Genomic DNA, 20,064 nt, shown 5'->3' on the forward strand with positions numbered 1-20,064 from the left:
TTCCGGAACATTAACAGCAGACGCAGAAAGATACCTAGAGAGTTGCATGTAGAAGCGGAAGTCCACTGCAAAGTTGGGATGAGAACATGTTGGTCAAACAGAGGTGCATTTTGAAAAGACATAATGCATGTAACAAGCATAAATTGACACTGTATTTACACTACATATTCACACAAAGCCCACTAGATTCACACTGTATGAGGTAAGGTATGTAGTTAACAAAACACTGTTGGGCTGGCAATCAAATATTATAAGCCTAATAGCAAGGATAGCTAACATGGTGCCTACAAGTGCTTGGCAGCCTGCAAAGCGTAGAGTAGAGGAAGAGCAAGTCACCGACTTGGCAAAGTTATCAGAAGGATATGTGTTTGACTAAGGTTTTAACAAAGGGTATACTGTATATATGCTGAGGTCTGGGAGAAAAAGACCAGGGGCCTCATGTACAAAGGGTGCGTACGCACAAAAACGTGGCGTACGCTCTTTCTCACGGCAAAGTTCAGATGTATCAAGAGTGAAATGACCGTGGAAATGTGCGGTGCCTCACGCCAACTTCATAGCTGGCGTACGCACGTTTCTACAGCCGTTGATACTTTGGCGACACTCAGAGGTGATCCTGGGAAACATAAAATTAACACGTGTAACCAATCCGTCCTCTGAATGATGACTTAATGATGTGCACATCAGAGACACATGAACAATTAACACCAGTGAACAATTAACACACACACACACAAACATACGTGTCTCCAATTACATGAGTGGATATAAAAGCGTGCGCAAAGTGGTGCAAAAAGTACCGCTGAAAACAATGGCAGCTTTAGCAGCATTAGAGGACATTGCAAATGGTGCAATTAGAAGAGAGCGTGTGTTTCGAGACAGAGACGATGTACTGGCACACGATGACGACTGGCTCATCAGCCGCTTTAGGTTCCCGAGGGCAATCCTCGTGGAACTGTGCGCAGAGCTGCGGCCGGCCTTGGAGCGCAACACAGCCAGGAGCCATGCGCTGCCTGTGCCCATACAGGTGCTGACCACACTGGGGTTCCTGGCAACCGGGGCATTCCAGAGGGAGCTGGCCGACCGATGGGGACTGTGCCAGTCGACCCTCAGCCGAGCCATGCCAGCCGTATGGGACGGAATTATCCGCATGTCAGCCAGATATATCAAATTCCCATACCATGCAGCTGAACAGGTCAACATTAAAGCGCAATTTGCAGCGAGAGCCGGTTTTCCTAATGTAATCGGAGCTATCGACTGCACACACATTGCTATAAAAGCGCCGTCACATGATGAATTTGTATACGTGAACAGGAAACACTTTCATTCCATCAATGTACAGATCATATGTGATGCGCAAATGCAGTTAACCAACATTGTGGCGAGGTGGCCTGGTTCAACGCACGATTCACGCATTCTGAGTAACAGCATGGTTGGGAACAGACTACAAGCTGGCACTGTGCGCGATGGGTGGCTTCTTGGTAAATAAATTTGTCGTGTAATTGTCCTAATATTAGTCCCTGTGATGCGCATTGAGCATGTGCGCCCCCAAATCATATCCCGTCTTCACCGCATCATTACAGCGGTTAGAGTTAGTGACTTGCTGTGTTTTACTGGTTAAACTACAGTTTCAGATCTTTCTAACAAGCCCCTATTTGTCACTGTGCGCAACGTACTCATGTTAATAACCCCGTGCGTAAAGTGTGCATAAAGACTTATCAGCCTCACCTTCTCCCCGGCGCACTTCTGCACTAATTTGCAACAATAGTGTGTGATCCGTGTAAGTGTATAAACTTAATGAATGGAAGCTTAAAATCCCGTCTTACTCATTTTTTGTTTCTTATTTTCTGATCGTGCAGAGAGGGGAATCTCAGGTGCAGGGCTTATTTAAATATGATTTGCGTATTTAAATGGGGGCGTGGACAGGGAGTGGTCGGGTACTCCAACATGTGCGCTCAATTCCACGCTGATTGGGATGTACAAAGGGAATGTGCTTGGATTCATGCGTGCGCACAGATTCATACATCAGGATTTTTTTGTGCGTACGACGTTTTCTGGATTTGAGCGTACGCCATGTTTCAGTAGGAAATCCACGCAAGTCTTTGTACATGAGGCCCCAGGTACCCGCCCTCAGAAGACTTGCTCAGCAGGAAAATTCACTAACCCCCCGATGGCCAACCTACACCTGTTACTATTATTAATTTTAACAGAGAGAGAGAAAAAAATCTAACTTTCATGCAGAACTCTGGACTTTTTATGTTTTTTAATGCTCACTGCCAAAATTTCTCGGTAGCAGAGGTCCATACAGTTAGACTTTATCTTCTTTATTTTCACAAAGTCTGTTGTGCATCGAGGGTGCAGCTTCCAACTGAAACGTGCTTTTGTGGTGTAGGCTATAGTGTGCCATTAACAGACATATTAAGCCATAGAGCCACACTGGCAGACAGCCTGACACTGGTCAGTGAGCTAGCTTTTTATCTTGCTTGCTAGCGAACTTAAAGACAATTCCTTTTTTGAAAAGTGTTGATACCTATTGTAGTGACCTTTGAAACATACCCACCTCTTTTCTTGCACAGCTAGCAGCTGTTCTGTCAAGTGTATTCCAAGTGCTTTGTTTTGACTGGTATACTACCATCTCTCTCTCTTTCTCTCTCTCATTCTTTTGGAATGGACAAGAGTGGGTGATGAAATGTCAGTGCACAGGGCTGTGGGGGATTATAAGCTAACAATGATGTCAAACTGTAGACCCATTTACACAGCCTGTTCAAGACCGGAATGCTGCACCTTATTCCGCCTTGGCATTCTGTATAAAACGTACAAACATGAAATTAGGTGGTAACTTTTGTTCTGCTGTTAGGTTGGAAATGGAGGTAGTACCACAGCCAAACTGACGTCTGTGTAGGATGACACTTGCAGACAGTGCAGATGCTGTTGTGTTACACGTCGCACCTCTTTTGCTTCTGGAAAGACGGGAGATTGCACCGCATGACTGCATGATGCCTGTGCTGTTTGGTTCAGTATAAAAAAGCAACATCAACTAACTGGAGGATCGTCTTTGTGGCAGTATTGCAGAATCTGTTTAAAAAGGATGTGTCTTGATGTCCCTTTACCATTGGTTATCCCTAAACTGTCGGCAACTACAGTGTGGTAATGACAAGTTTCCATAGGAAGTTCCTGAAAGACATTGCAAATAAATGTATATGTGCAAATGTATATGCAAATAAACTGGTATTCTGGCAAATATGGTAGTTATGTAAACCTCAGTCAGTGTTTCGTTGTGGTGAGCCAACTCAAACAACTGGCTAAGGGTTAAGAAAAGACTGTAGCCATGCTTAAATATTAGGCCAAAAAGCAAACACTGCTGTTACAAAGAGCCTCTGATGTTAAAAGTAAAGCTCTTGTTTGCTTCCTGTTCTTCACAGAATGCCTCCTCACACTGATACAACCACACTCAGACTGTCTTGCAGGCAGAATTTAACAATAGTTTGTTGAACTGCTGTGCACTTGGGTTAGACAGAAAGTGCTGTGTGGTGCTTGAGCTTAATTGGTATTTGGTCCCGTCACCTTGTCTACACTGGCCATGCAACAGAAGCAGCTCGTCAGCAGCACAATAGCAGCAGCTGCTGTCCTCTGTCAGTGTCTGTCTGAATCTGCTCAGCCCCAGCACTGCTGTGCACTCAAGACGTGTTTGACAGAGCTCGCAGCACAATACACAGGCATATCTGTTTGGGTAATTGATGAAAAAAAAGAGTGTTGAAAGTTTTGAAGAGGGCTCTAGGTTGCGGTTATGTATTGTGAATTAGGAACGAACCACAACACAGCTGGCATAGTCCGCTGTGCTGGTGGAAATGCGATGCATCTGTTTCATCTCACGGAGACTGGAAAACATGGCTAAAACGCATTCACGTTAGATAAGACCTTGCAATAGCAGAGAGACAGATCTCGCAAGACCAAGCAATTTCTCAGAAACAAAACACACTTACTCGATAGTGCTAGAAGTTAAAATATGGCCTGAAACATGCACACACCAAATTCTGGAACCTGGATTTAATTCATGCACTTGCAGCCAAACTCTTCCCAATCCACTCGCTTCCAGGTTGAATTTTGTTGTTCATCGTAATATTACTTTTCGCAATGAATGAACTTAATGACTTAACAGCATTATTGAGGCAAAACTTTAAGTAAGTAAAACTGTGAATAGCACAAAACTTCCTTTTGCTATTCAACCTGCATAGTTCCAATTTCACACTAATTTGCCTTATTGAATTATAAACAGTGTTTAACAAGGACTGTTTGTTCTTAAATGGGGCAGGAACAAATACATCCTCTTGCAAAACACCAAATAGTTCCCACAGGAAATGAAGTCTTAATTTTCAATAGATTAAACATTGCCAATTGAGTCTATTCATTGTATTCACTATGGTCTTATTTTTTCAGTAACCCTTCTGATATGAGTGGCAGTTTATCGATTTGTTTGAAGACACAGCATGTAGGACCTTTTACATTGTTTGCTTGATCTGCTACAGTGAGTAGAGTATCCATGCTGTGTGTGAAAACATGCTGTGTCTTCCTCAACTCTTTACATTTTGGGAAGCTGTGCTCAGAACAGATGGTTGGGTGGGGGGTGATTTTTTGTTGTATGAAATGAGCAAGAAATGTTGTGACACATGAAAGTAATTCTGGATAAAAGTTTCATGAAAAATATTCCAACAGCTGGAATCTGTTATAACATGATGTTTTAATATCAATTTATCTACAAAATCTTTACTGACACCACTGTATTCTGGTCTTCATGGAAAGTGCACTGTCACTGAAGCAAAGGAACATATAAAAGTTACAAACAAACAGACTGTACCATTTTTACCATAAAATGTCCATTCATTTGGTCATTGGTACTTACAGTATAAATGAGCAGAGTCATTTTGAAACAAGATGGTTCAACGTTCGTGTAGCCATATCTGAATTTCTACTGTAGAATTCTTTTGTTGGAGGGTTCGCTCTTGTGAAACAGTTGTGCGTTTCTTCGCCGATGCACCTCATTCTTTATGATATAGCACTGAAGGTAGTTGCCACAAAACAGAAACCAAAAGAACCGTATGAGTACATTCTTCAGCTGTCAACAGCTGGGTCTCTGCCGATTTACCACACAGTTTGGTAATCCATAAAGACAGAGCACAAATGTAAGCATCTGCACCACAATTGGCACCTTTTTTATGTCCAGGACTTTTCCTTGAGGCCGTGTGCAGTCCAGATCTCCCTTCAAGCAGCTGTTAACTGCACAGCTTGGTGGTCTCGTAATCCATCGAATTGGGCAGACGTGAGCTGAAGGCCTGTAAGGAGGCATGGATGCGAACCACCTCGCTTGCAGTCAGTTTGAGCCGGTGCCTCAAAAGACAGGCAAACAGGTCCAACCTCTGTTGACCTGGAGGGGACAGGCGATTCACCCGGTCTCGTATTTCCAAGAGCTGGAGCATGGCAGTGTCCTGGGAACCTTGGGTGTACGGGTAGTCCAGCTGGAGAATCAAGTCACGGATCGCCTCAGGGTCAAAGTGCATGCTGTAGCCAAACACCTGGATGCTATTAATCTTCATGTAGCCCAGGTTCCGAACAGGATCTGTCATTTCTAAAGGCTCATAATATATGCTGTCGTTCACGCCATCCTGCGTCTTTATCCTGCTTCGAAGGTAGATGTGAATGGTTTCGAAGAACGTCTTCCACTTGTTGCCCAGCGTCAGAGTCCAGTTATAGCACTCGAACGGCAGATCCAGCTTGGTGGCCTGCCAGTCTGGAAAATTGTTCTCATTGACAGGGATGTACCAGCTCTCTGAGTGGCTCCCTCCAAAAGGGTTGATGTATAGAGTAAGGACAGGCTCCAGGGTGCTGTTCTTTGTAAGGCAGATCTGGAGGGATACTCCCAGCAGCATGTGGACCATGTTGGACTTGTACTTGTTGCTCTTTAGAGTCAGCAGCATCCTCTTTCTCCATGATGGGTCAAACCAGCTGTTGAGTCGCATGTCATTGCTGATAAAGATTGCGTGGACCTATCGGACACACAGACAGGAAAACGGTATAGACGCACCACACTCATGAACTCAGTGAGTACACATATGCAGAAAAAAAAAATAATTCTAGCAATATAAAAGCACAGGTGCAATTGATTGCAATATTCATATATTCTGTTAGGGGAATATTTTGGCATTTTTGCCAAAGGCAATGCCATGCAACAAAGGTTCCTACCAACTCAAAATGAAATAGACAAATTGTTTCTCCCAAAGATATTTATAGAAGCAGCTGTTAAACATTTCCGAGCACCGCAATCATTCTAATATTCATGTGTTTGGAAAGCAAAAGCCTGAGGAGGTTTTTGGTGCCCAGTGAGCAACTTAAATTCAAATTATGTTGGTGCCATCACAGTGCTTGTGATCCATTTGTGTTAATACATTCATAGGTTAAAATGGTAGCAAAATTACAGTTTGTTACAAAACATTGTAACTCCCAACTCCTCCAATACTGATGCCTAGTGGCCTTGAGTATCAAAATATGACCCTCTAGGTCATACTGAAGCCCTCTAGCATCCTTTTTGGATGGTCAGAGATGATGTGGCAGTTACATGCATATTCTTTTTCAAAATGAACCTCCATATTCTCAGGAAATGTACAGTTTCTATAAGTCACATGCATTCAGCCAATTTTCAAAATAGGCTTAAACCAAGGTATACTTATTAAGTATTTTAGTTTTCGTCACTAGGTTTAGGCAACATAAGTACTTAGTTAGATTTAAAAAAAAAAAAAAATTAAAAATGGTCTCAAATAAAATTCCTGTGTTTGACCCTTCTGTCCATGACCACCTCCCTGCATGGACTTGCTCACTGTTTATACTACATCAATTGCTTTAAGAGTCTTACAATGACCTAGCCCAGTGCATTTCATACAAATGCCAAAGAGTGTCTTTATATATTGATATCAGATACTGAGGGCCACTGACCAAGTGTTGCTATTTGACAAGAATGGGTTTGCCATAAAGCCAACATTCAATACAAAAAAAAAGAAAAAAAAGTAAGGCATAGGGGAACTATCTGATAGGCATAAAAATAGATATTATGTTGCTTCTTGCATCTGAACATGTCAGTCCATTTTATCTACGTAGCTTGGATGGAGTTGTTTAGACCAACTCCATCCACTGTTGAAGGCAAAAAGATGCATCAAGCTGCTGTTTCCAAGATCAAGTGTACCCATCTTTACTTATATAAAGTAATTGTGTTGAGGTAAACACAAAGTTACACAAGGTTTTATTGTATACAACACTCCCGGACCAGGTTTTGTCCAACAATGCCTTGAGCTTTTCATTACTAAGGATACTGTAAAGAAAAAAATATATATATGTTTGACCATGAGTGGCTAACTATATATCACAGATCAAATCACTACAAAATCTAACTAGTTTAGTAGTGTTATTCTCTGTTTTAATCAATGATCCATGAGCTGCCTCAGATGTAAATGTAAAATGTGCCTCAACAAATACAAGAAAAAAAAAAACACTGGGAAACTGTAGTGCCTCAGTAACCAGAAGGGGAAGACTTTGTAATGCTAAGTGGTTCCCATGAGTGAGTATATCCTCCCAAAGATACTGCTGTGAAAGACAGCTCAGCTCTCGGTCAGGCTGACATGATTAAACAAAGGGCTAAAAGGAAAAAAACAATACCTCGAGCCTGCGGTCAGCTCTCTGTAGGAGGTAACCCAGCTCCAAATCCTGGAGGTCGGTTTCAAATCCCAGGTAGTTCTCTGTAGAGTCCGCCACCATAGACCTGCAGGCCCCCTGCATCAGGGCGAATCCTGGGTTGCAGCTCCCACAGCGGGTGTGGTTATCTGGTGCGCATGATGCGCAGGCCGAGCCTTCCCCAATGGCGCAGGGCGGCGGCAGCTGACAGGGGCTGTGGTCGTAGCGGCAGCTGCAGCTGTGGAGCTCCTCAGAGAATGCACCAAGCTGGTTGTTCTCAGAGCAATACAGGAGAGACTGCAAATGACTCAGCCAGTAGGACTGAGGCCTGCATCGAGGAAGACAGAAGGAGGAAGAGAGAGGCAGAGAGGGAGTGGTTATTGAATGGGGCTTATAGGATGAGCTGGTTTAATAGGTAGCTGCTTTATTGGGTCCAGGACACCTGTCTGGGTGTGCAGACAGCTTGCTCATTAAAAAAAATAGAAAGCATAATCAGCATAATGTGAGGCAGACAGACCAGAGAGGATTCAAGCAAGCATGGTTTAGATGAGGTTAAAAGACCTCTGTGAATGAGACTTTTTTTGGAGCTGCATCCATTATTTCAGCAGCTTTTCAATGCATACTTTGGAGTTTTATTCTAATTTCACAGCTACAAACTCCAAGAGTAGACTCCACAGTCGACCTTTTTTTTTTATTTTCCTGCAGGATAATGATCTCAAAACTCTGGCCTGACATTCCTGCCGAGCACGCCGTTTTTTTGTTGTCCTGAAGTGCCCGATGAGCGTAGGATACACATGCAAAGAGTATGAGCACAAACATCGGCGTATGAAAAAGAAGAGAAAGCGAGAGACAGTAGAGAGTGCGGGAGAAAGTTGTCTTTGATCAGTTTGTGACATAAATATTAGAAGTGCGCTGCAGCCGTAGGGTAACTGACTCTCAGACATACATATAATTCCCCCATGTGGGCCGGAGTTTGATTCCCGTCTGTAGTACTTTCTTGACTGTGATCCCTTTATGCCTCTTATCCTCTTTGCTCGCTGAAGAGAAGAAATGCACAGTACATACCGCTGGCTTTCCTTTCAGAAAAAAAGAAGAAACCTTTCTCTTTGATGAGAGTGTATTGTGGTAAACTTTATGCTAATCTGAAAATGTTTGCTGGATTACAATTGGGGCATCCTTCCTCTGCATCCCAATCTTATCGTGTGCTTGGCAGTTGGAGGCAAGTCTGAGTTCAGAGAATCACTGATTTGAATATCAAAACCCCCTAATGGAAAAAGCGGTCATGGGAAATGAACCGAAAAGGGCTCTTCCTTTCCATCACACGCTACCTGTGGGCAAGGCATTTCACCTCCGACAGCTTCAGCAGAGCAAAGCAGTCACCAAGACAAGACTGCGGCTGTACTGTTAGTTCCCTGGTGTGATTATGTACGGCCTTTCTGCTCCCTGCAACTCTTCCTCCAAACTGCTGCTGTAAATCACAGTGTCTACTAACTTCTGTGCCACTTTTAAAGGAGCAGGCAGGACTGAAAAGGAAAACAGCCAAATATGCAGTTGCAGTTTTTTTGTGTATGTGTGTTGAAAAATCCTGGAACAACAACTCTCAGATAGTGATTCATTGGACTCTGAGTTAGACTCTTTTTCTACATTTTTTTTTTTTCCATAAAGGGAAAATTCGGGGATTTATGAAATATAAAAATTGCTCCTGGAGACTAGTCAAATTTTAAAATTAATGAATAAAAAATGAAATGGATTCCCTACCACAAGGTCTGATTGACATGATACTGTACAGTATAATATTTGGCTAAAAATACATGGACACCCAAATGTGATGTTTGAACATGTCATCCATTGGTATTAATCTGCTGCTTGAACCCTTTGGAAATTTTAGGAAAGGTGTCCAGAACACTGTTTGTATGATTGTATTATTTCTTTATTGGAATTGTACTTTTTTAGGGACTTTTTCTTTTTTTGTAGGTTGTATTGTTTTTTGTTCAGGTAATTTCCGGCTACCTTTTTTCTAATTTTCTGCAAATGTTTTGGGCCATGCCTTGTTTAGTTGGTTGTTGCCTTTTCCCTATGTTTCCTCTTGTTTAAAAGGGTTAACAATTTACACTCTTATGGCTCCATGCTCTCTGGAAGATTTTAGGAACTGTCTTCAGGGGTTTGCTAAAAGCATTAGTGAGGTGATGTGTGATTAGTAGCATGATAAAGGCCTGACTCACAGTCTGCAATGCTATCCATTGCAAATATTCTGAAAGGGGTCGAGGTCAGGGCTCTCTGAAGGCCAGTGAAGTTGTTTTTTTTGAAACTCAAAACTGATAAAACATTTCTTTATAGACCTAACTTTATGCATTGTCATGTCGAAACAGGAAAGTCTGCTTCCCAAACAGCTGCTATAAAGTTGGAAACACAATGTTGTCTAATCGACCAACACATTTTCTCATAAAAACACTGGACAATGTTGAAGAATCAGGTCTGGATATTGTCTGGAGCTTCCCTTTCACACACAGCAGGAAATATGGTGCATTCCATTTGCACATTGAGTTCATAATGCCTGAATTCCCAGCGGAAAATTTCAACTGCAACACCTTCAAAGTCAGTTTTCCGACTCAGAAAGTTGGAAAAGCCTCACCAACCTTGACCAGCTGCGCCGCACATCAACAGTAGTAAAAACTGTAGTAACAGACTGTTAATTCAAATGTTTGTCTTATTTGTGCCTCACTAAAAAAAGGAAAACAGTCCCGGCCAGAGTCTATCTGCAAACAAGTCACGGTATTTGCATGCAAAATATACAGTGTTTTCTTATCAAATAAGAAAGGTTAACCGGGCTTAAACTAGTGTTGCTAAACAACATCATGTTTTTCTGAAACACGATAACACGGGTGTGACGTCACTCCAAGTTCATACCTCTGACTTCCGAGGTAAAAGGAAAACAGCACCAGTCTGTGTCAGCATAGTCTCACCTACTGGAACTGCTCCATTTCATTTTGTGGAGGGGTGGTGCCTGGGTAGATCATGCAGGAGGTTTCACGTAACCAGTTTTGTCATTTGTTTATTAACAGCAGAGTCTGTCATTCTTTGAATTCAATGATTTGGTCAAATCTCATTATCTCTACAGTTAAACATTTTTTTAATTGATATCTTCACGTAAATTAGTCATCTCTCTTTACTCTCTTTGGTGTAAGCTTCACAGAAACATCAATACGCCCATTCTTTCACTGTGAATTCTTCATTCACCTGCTATTTTCCAACATGGGCAGACCAATCTGACTGATTTGGACATTGTGCTCTCAAACAGCTCCTCTGGATAATATCTAGATAATATCAGGTTTTCAGTGCCTGTGTGAAAGTGGCTACACAGTATACACAATAAGTGGGCAGGGGTGTCTATATAATTCTGGCCATATGAGGTATGAACAAGCTGTGCTACACAGTAACTTGTTTTAGTAGAAATACTACATTGACCATAGAACTATAAGGTCCTATTTGTGTTCTGAGCAATTTTGAGTGATTGATCTTCAGAGCTTTGCATTCCAAATAGCTAAAATGATATGAACCTTTTATGTTATTTAATTTAAAGTAAAAAAACAAACAAAAACATATATCTTTAAAAACACCATAGTGTTAATAAGCTGTCACAGAATGAAAATGTGTGTCTAAGTCAATTTTGACAAAAAACTCAGAAGGAACCTTTTAACAATTTTCCTCTATTGTGTTTATTTCAAAAACATTTCATAATAATCTTCTGTCAGAGATACTCTATGTATGATATTAGGAGAAATTTGCAAAGCAGTTCTTTAGTCAATTGAAACTAAAGCAAGAAAGCAAAAATCATCAATATGGAAGATGTGAAAGAAGAAAAGACAAGTGTCATGGTATGCAATACTCAAGCCTTCTGGACGTTTTTTTTTTTTCTCTGTGCGAATTCATGTAATTGAAACAGCGTGAGGCTGCAAGGATGAAATTGGTCTGATCTACTGAATCCTTTGACAAGTTAATTAAAAAGCTATTCAACATTTTCAGAGTCAAATCTTAATTGCACTCTTAGTAGTCAAACAAAGATGAGAGGACTCCTCCAGTGCAGCATTCAAAAACTTGGGATACATGAAAAAAAAAAAAAACTGCCACCTTTTTTTTTTTTTTTGGGCGGAAAAACCTACGCACTAGAATTTTCGGAGCTGATTAAAGCAGAAGTACTGAAAACATCACTTGAATGACAATGTGCATCATTATTCCTAATGGCAAAAGTCTGAGCACAAAGTGTGCTGTTCACTCTTATCATTACCCGCCTAATAAAAGCCAAGCTGACTGCTGCTTCGACTGACTCGCTGGCTCATAATTGTCAGTGTGGAGAGAAAAAAATAGCCCTCAGGAAGCAAAATCAATCACATATCGCTCATCTATCTCAAGTACCTCAAACAGGATGTTAAAGGGAGAGTGAGGGGTGTTTCGAGAGCTTCCGTTTCTCTCCCAGGCAAAACTGACAAACATCCCATTCTCAATCGCTTTCCACTGAGTATGAAGACTTCTGTGAAGAGGCGAAAAGAAAGGAAAGGATTCATAGTTGACGCGCCGGTAATAACATAGATAAACACTGCCTGGATGAGGCCGATGACGCTCCCACTCCCTTTTCTCTCACAAGTGGGTGGGAATATCAGCTGCATAGATCAGTGATTAATGTGTGTTTGGGCAACGCGGTGGAGAAGACGACAGATTAGGGCCGAGACAAAGAAAAGAAAAGAAAGGGAATGCAAAGAAAGCAAGGGAGAGACTGGACAATGAACAGATTGCACTGTATAGATTAATCTGCCGGTTGATTTATGTGTTGTGCTCTCTATTATCACTGGCTTTATTTTGGAAGCTCTGTCGATGTGAGTGCTATGTGATTGACAGTAATGGTTGGATTCATCACCCACGGCGATCAGGCCCTCTGAAGGACAAAGGTAGCTGGAGGAAATGCAACTTTAATTCAGTCTTCAAACATTAGACTGGAATTGGGAGACCGTCCTCAGCAATGATCATACACTTAACCCTTTGAAACTTGAGCAGACCTGCCTGATTTTGTTTTAAAAACATGGGAGGGAGACAATGAGAAAAAAAAAAAAAAAAATCAAGAAATTCGTAAAAAGTGCAAGAAAATTGAAAACAAACAAGGAACTGACCTGGAAAAATTGTTTCAGAAATTGAAATAATTCTGTAACATTATCTTAGGTTGATTTCTAGTTGTCCCCAGGCTGTCTCTTTGTATCTCTTTCATTAGACATGTTTCTCGAGCTTTTAAAAAAATATATTTCTAAATCTACAAATTTCTTGCAATATGTCAAGTTGCTTGTTGCCTTTTTCCTCTTGTTTTTGAAATAAATTGCACCAATTTGCTCATAGTTCATAAGTTTAAAAACCTGTGAAAAGCTTCTGATAGCAGTACAAAAGTGATGCCATTCTAGGTTTTAAAGGGTTAAAGTGACCTATTTGTTTTACCTCTTGCTGGCATGTGAAAAATGGCTGTCCTCTCTCAGCAGCAAAGACTGAAGGCGTGTGATGTTATTGTGAAAAGTCACGGAGGACGGAGTGCAAGATCGTTCGTATAAAACGTCAGAATTCGACACCAGAGACTGATTTCCTTGTGGTTTCCTAAAAACAACACTGGTTTCACTGCACCTTGGGGCGATGTTTCCCAACTTTACCAAAAAGTTTGGGTTCCTGAAGCTAAACTAAACCTTGACCGTACAGAATCTGATAAACTCTCTGAAGCTGATATAAAACTGTAAAGGCGGAATTTTGATCTTTTTTTGGCCAAAACACCAATGCAGAAGATGTGGCCCCAGAGGGATTTCATGGAGATGAAGTCAATTGAAATGAAATGAAGATTTCATGATTTCATCAAGATTTCATAAAACCCAAATAAAGATTTCATGGAGCGGAGACTTTAGGATTTCTGGAGTTAAAGTTTACTCTCGGCGTGGCTGATGAAAGCAGTAGAAGCCAGGTAAGCTTGTGCATGGTGATCTGCATCTTTAAAAACTGAGCTGCATTTGGTTGAAAAGGTAAAAGCTCTTTAACAGCAAATGTCTGGAACCTTTTAATGGTATTTCATTGCATTGTGCCATGAAGCAGGATGTACATATTTCTTGGAAAAACCTGTACAAAAGAGATAAAAATGAAATCCTCTACATATATTAAGAGGAGGCATTGGAAGTGAAGCGCCGCCACAGCAATGGCAGCTTGTTTACTTCCACCTACATCCCTGGATTAGTCTATAGAGAATACCACAGGCTGTGACTCCATGTACAGTAGTTTTGGGCAAAAAAAAAAAGCCAGAACCTCCAGGGGTATATATCAAACAGACCGGGAAGAATGCACAAAGAGAGAACTACATCACAAAAAACGACATTGCTTTAATGTAAAAATGTTGGCTGCAGCAGGATCAAAGGTATCCTCAGCTATAACATATTAAAGCTATGTCGAATCAGACATACACAGTTCGAGTACACATGTCTGTCTGAGCAGTGCTCACCGTTCTCTTGGTAGACGGACTTGGGGCTGTCGGTGACATCTTTTACTGAGACTGAAGAGTTTGAAGATGACTCTATGGGCTCGTCTGGAGAGAACCCGCATACTATTCTCCAGCTGCTCGTATCGCCACTGAAACAAGCTGTCCATCGACCACAAGTGCTGGATGCTTGACACGTTCAGGAAGTAGTTCTGGGGCAGCCTCGCATAGAACGCCTTGAATTCATCTGTAGCAATAGATAAAAACCATAACAGGGGATATCTTATCATTGTGTCATCAATGCTGCTTTTCATTCCTGTGATTATAACCTGTCTCAGTTGGTCCATGGTTCTACTTGTCCTACTTCTGATGTTTTAGGTATATCTGTAGCGCGAGATTTGGATGCTCAGAGACTTTGAGTGTCACTTTCCACCCGTTACATGCAAAGTGTCTGCTAAATAAACTTTGGTTTCCACAGGAGATGCCCGTTTTCTACCTACAGTCTCCGTTTTCCAAAATAAACTTTTGACGTAGCACAAAACTACTTGGTTAAGTACAGAAAAAAGAGCATGGTTTGTGTCAAAATAAGTACTGTTTAACTAACGTTTCTTGACATGTGACATACTATGTTATGTAGTTAAAATATTTCAATGGTGACTTGATTTCATTTGGGACACAAACAGCTGTCTCTTAGGTAAGTCCTGTGTTTCATTGATCGTCTCACTCTATGCAGACTGCACCTCATCTGCATGACATAGCCCAGTATGTCTCATTCTGATGCTAAAGGGTGCCTCGGTGCATTGGTCAGCCACAGAGGGCCAGTGACCAAGCGTCAGTATTTTAATGGGATGGGAGTGAAAATGTGATATTTTCAGAGTTTATGACTTGACAAGAATCCACTCGATGCCCTTTAAAACAATCGACCAGCGCACATTGGCTTGTGGGAAGCAAAAAACACAACTATTCACCAGTTGTGTCCTCCAGTTTGAGGCAAAAGATGGCTGTATATCTCAGTTGCATTTCAAGGAGCCTTTGAAATTGGACAGACCTTGGCAGCCTCTTCTATTTGGGCTAGACATGTGGATTTTCGAGTACCTTGAGTCGGGACACAGCATCTGGCAGATTGTGCTTTGAAAAGTCAACTCAAAACATTTTGATCATATTCAGCAAAGCAATAAAGGAAACCAATAGCATCTAGCCTGACACTAAAGACAATCAAAGACGCAAGAGGGCCCACTTTAAAGCAGAAAACAAAATGTTTAATGGGGACTGTGAAATAATTATGATATGCTGGCAAAGCTTACTCTGTATCAGAACACCAACTGTGATATATTATTGTTTTAAAAAATGCTTGTCTCCCTGATACAGCATTGCTACTGTAACAATCTGTATAACTAATGAAAAATTAAACATAAGTAATATTTAAAATCAAGGCAATATAATTTATTATCTTTTTTATCAGTAAAGATATGGAGCACTTTTATGTTTGAGCATTTCAGTTGCTTCAAGCATTTTCATCCTTAATTCATTACTGAGATTGTATTACTGGTTTTGAGTTATTTGATGCTTAATTGCCAGAATTATAAAGCTGTTTGATCAACACTGACTGGTACAAAACTACTTTGTCATCAGTCAGAACCTCCTCTTTCAAGCATCTCATCCATTTAATCTCTTCACATATTAAAAGCAGATAATGACCAAATGGAAGTCACTCTTTTACTGTTATCTTACATCACAGCACCACAATCATGTATTCCTACAGAAAAAAATACAATATGGAACAAAGACCGCACTTTCCATATCTGCGGAACACACACTGAGTCATTTGAGCTGTTGAACAATTTTATTACTTCATACATTACATTGACAGATTGCAACTATGACCTGCTCCGTGTACCTCCATGTTCCCATGAGCTGCAATAGTTTCAAGATATCTGTTGGGTCTTTGAGACTAGGTGTTTATACTTGTTAAAAAAGATTTTGGCAAGTGACATTTTCCTGTTCTGTTGGCACTTGGCAGATGTTTTGCTTATTTTAAATATGTTCTAAAGGTGCAATGCATAGTTTTTTTCAGGGCATCTATTAGCAAAAATGGTTTATAATTACAATATCCATATATACGTTTTTTTATTATGTTGTAGTCACCTGAAATAAGAATTGTAAGCTGTTTGCATTTTCAAATATAGTCACAGTCACAGTCTGTCACGTTGTTATGCAGTAGCCAAAAACATACATATCAAACACTGGCTTAAAATAGGTCCATCTTGAATCAACAAGCGCAGTTCTCTCACATAGATCTCCTTCTTTCCTTTCAAAAAGGAGACGTTTTAGATTTAAACCTCATGGCTGGATAACCAAATCCTTCCCGGCTTTTAAGTAAACTTATTCTAAATAACACCCCCCCCCCCTTGTTTTTGAGAACTCCCTTTTTGCAGTGTTCTGTGTAAAATAAATACAACGTACAAACATTCTCTTTTTACAGCTAAACAGTACACTAAAACATGTTACTACAAACATTTTAGTAAAGAAAAAGGCAATGCAGTAAAAGTATCTTGATTCATGTTTAATCAGAGCTGCTTAGTTTGACTGCAGTTCATAATGTGGATATTGCTGGCAGGTGAAACAAAGTGCAGAAAAGCAACATATAGCAACAGGAACTTGAAGAAAAAAAATATTAATTTCCAATTTATGGGAAAAAGCAGATGAATGCAAAACAGAACTGGCTTGAAACACAGGGAACCAAGATGAGGAGAAAAATCAAACTACAACACTAGAGAACATTGACAACAAACTGAGCAGAAACAAAGGGAAACACAGGTTTATATAGAGAGAGAACTAATCAGAAGAATGAGACACAGGTGGAGTCGGCGGGGACTGGACCAAGGAGGGAAACCTAAGGATAGGCTGAAAATGGAGAGACAATGAGAGTGTGGTAGGTAATACAAAGGTGGAGCAAATGACTAACACAAGACAGGTGTGAGGGGAAAACAGACAGGAAAAGCACAGGGAAAAAAGGGGTGAGTGGACTCCAGGAGTAGTTAAAGAAAGGTGAGCTAATCAGGGCGGGGCAGATGAATACTAAGGTGGGAAAACACACAAAGACAGGAAGTAAAATTAAATAAATGAGGAGTGAATCTACAAAATAAAAAAGGAAACAGATAAAGCATGAGCAAATAGCATGAAAGACAACAAAAAACAAGTCACCCCACATATTGACTGTGGTTAGTTATTTTTGTTTAGCTGTGCTGAATTCCAGCAAATGCCATTAGAAGCACTTAGAGGAAGCAGAGGAACATGTTTTTGGAGGTTGCTTTTCCACAGATTATCTGTCTCTTGTACTACTAATGATATATATAGTCACAGCGTCATCAAAAATCATTTTTTTGTTTTCATAAAAGTCACCTGCTACAACTTTAAACATGTTCCTCTTCTATGCACTTCCCCCCTTCCTTTAACATTGCACCATTGTGTTTTACAAAATTCATTAGATATATCTATTTGAGATTCAGTATATTTAATTATAAAAATATGATGACATTCATCATCTTCACTTACTATCTTCCCCCTAAACTGAGCATGAAATCAGCGAATTATGTTTATTGTGAATACAACAGCCACATATTGATCTATAGGTATCAAAGGTTTTACTAACTATTTAGATATAGTGATGATAAGTGCCATTGTTGTATCATTATTTTCATTGTTATTAATTTATCCATTTGTTTTTTTCTTTTGTTGATTGTAGCTTTTAATGTAGTTTCCCTGTTTTCTTGTTGTTTTTCACTCCTTTTGCGTTGGATTTTAAATAATGAATTTGTTTTATTTTTATGGTGTAATTTTTACTTGTGTGGACCCCGAGAAGAGTAGCTGCTACCCCGGTAGTGGCCAGTGAGGATCTAAATAAATAAATAAATAAACAAACAAATAAATAGACTACAGAAAATCCTGCCTAAATTAAAGGTAACTGCTTGGATATCAGATTGCGTTATGTCCTCTTTTGTCACCATTTTCTTCCAGGTTTAGAATAACATTGGTCGCAGGAAGGCGTCACCCTCTGATCTCCATCTTTTTTTTCAACGGTTGGAACACTTCCTGGCATCTTCCTCTGCTGATAAAGCAGCGAGCTAGAAATCTGTGATATCTCTCACTGAAGGACACATTTATGACACTTTACAGTGTCTGCATTCTGGGCACGCTCCTGCCCTCTCTTCACACCCAGCTATTAAAACATAAACTTTGAAAGTAATTGCACTTAGGGATATTTCAGCCAAATCTGAGGAGTGGAAAAAAAAGAAACACATTTTGATTTCACCTGAGTAATAATAGCCAAGGCAGGGTGACCGAGCACAGCAGTAATAACCAAACATTATGCTAAGAGCTTCCGTTTAAACTCTGTTTCTCTGCTGATATGAAAAGCTGGACTGGCAATAAATGGGTTTTATAGCTGATTAATGTGCTCTAGACATATTGTAAACTACCTGAGCCAAAAGCTGTTGATTTTTTTTAAATTTGTTTTTTTTTTTAAATCTGGTCCTGTCGCATTGTTAATTCCTTTATGCAGATAGTGTTCCAGGTCCCAGGATTCACAACCAGCTATCATAGTTCACCTATAAATCATAGAATAGGGAGGAACATACATATAGGAACCTCACTCTGATTTAACGGTGCAGATAAAACACTTGAATTCATCCTCACTCCCTCTCATATGAATGATTTATACCCTAAAAGTTTGATTTTCCTGCATTTAGGATGAGGCATGCATTGTGAAAGAAGGAAAAATCCATTATTATCCAGAGGGCATTCTTACCTGATTCCTCAAACTCTTTATAGAGCATCTCCCATGTCTCTGTGATCCTCTCCAGGCTCTCCTCCATGGCTTGGATGTCCATATAGGGACAGTTGCACTCAGGAAACTTGGGTTCACAATGGCACCAGCAGTCATTGTCCTTGCAGACAAATTCGCCCTCTCCATTGCAGGCTATGTAGCTGAGAGCAGCCTGCACAAAGCTTTCTCTCAAGTAGTCTGGAAGGATCACCTGCAAGCCTGAAAAAAACAAGCCAGATTTAGTGCCTTTATTCTAATGAGAACTTGCAAGAGTGACAGTGCAGATGCAATATAGTGCTGGCTGAGCTCATGGCTTACTTAAAGGGGACCTATTACAGTCATTTTCAGGTTCAAACTTGTATTTTGAGTTATTACTAGAGCATGTAGAGCACGTTTAATGTCTCCCCCCCACCTCAATTTGTCTGTGCTGGAACACTTGTATTAACCCTCTGTCAGAGATGCTCCGCATTAGCTCCAGTCTCTTTAAGCCCCCCCTCCCTGAAAGCCCAGTCTGCTGACTGTAATGGAGCCAATAGTCTATAAGCTGTAATTTCTAACATAAGAAATCAAGAAGAAATTAAATAATTACTATCGGCAACCAAGATTACTGGTTTCCCTAATGTAAGCATGAAGCTACATGTAGCAGTGTACTTTCAGCCTGGGAATTACTGTAACTGACTATAGCATACCTGTCAACCATGAATAATCAACATTTAAGGCTCCTGAACCAAAGTACTCACAAGAATACATGCTCCATGGGCAATATGCCCAAAACTGTGAAAAATGTAACAACATTGGCAATCAAGGTTACTGGTATCCCTGACTGGCTACATGTAACAGTGTATTTGCATCTGGGGAATGACTTTAACCCACAATAGCAGCACTGAAAAAAAGCTTTGAAACTAAAATCTCCACAACCTTATGTGTTCCCAGGAATATGATCAGGTATCGAGAAGAAATTAACAACAGCTGCAACCACCTGGTTTTGCTGACATTAGCATGTAGCTACATGTAGTATTGTACTTGCAGCTGGAGC

The 20,064-nt window shown here is 40.5% G+C and overlaps 1 protein-coding gene across 1 annotated transcript in view; it reads right to left on the minus strand.

Annotated features, from left to right (window-relative positions):
• Window positions 1–4,886: 4,886 nt before the first annotated feature.
• Window positions 4,887–20,064, minus strand: part of brinp3a.2 (bone morphogenetic protein/retinoic acid inducible neural-specific 3a, tandem duplicate 2) — a 66,125-nt gene continuing 50,947 nt past the window's right edge. The window contains exons 6-9 of the mRNA XM_042483317.1: window positions 19,011–19,247; window positions 14,228–14,450; window positions 7,699–8,041; window positions 4,887–6,038 (exon numbers count right to left, since the gene is read on the minus strand). Coding sequence (XP_042339251.1) covers window positions 5,268–6,038; window positions 7,699–8,041; window positions 14,228–14,450; window positions 19,011–19,247 — 1,574 coding nt within the window. The 3' untranslated portion in view covers window positions 4,887–5,267. The remainder of the gene's footprint in view (window positions 6,039–7,698; window positions 8,042–14,227; window positions 14,451–19,010; window positions 19,248–20,064) is intronic.

Source organism: Plectropomus leopardus, chromosome 3, assembly GCF_008729295.1.
Source record: "Plectropomus leopardus isolate mb chromosome 3, YSFRI_Pleo_2.0, whole genome shotgun sequence".
Taxonomy (NCBI): Eukaryota; Metazoa; Chordata; class Actinopteri; order Perciformes; family Serranidae; genus Plectropomus; species Plectropomus leopardus.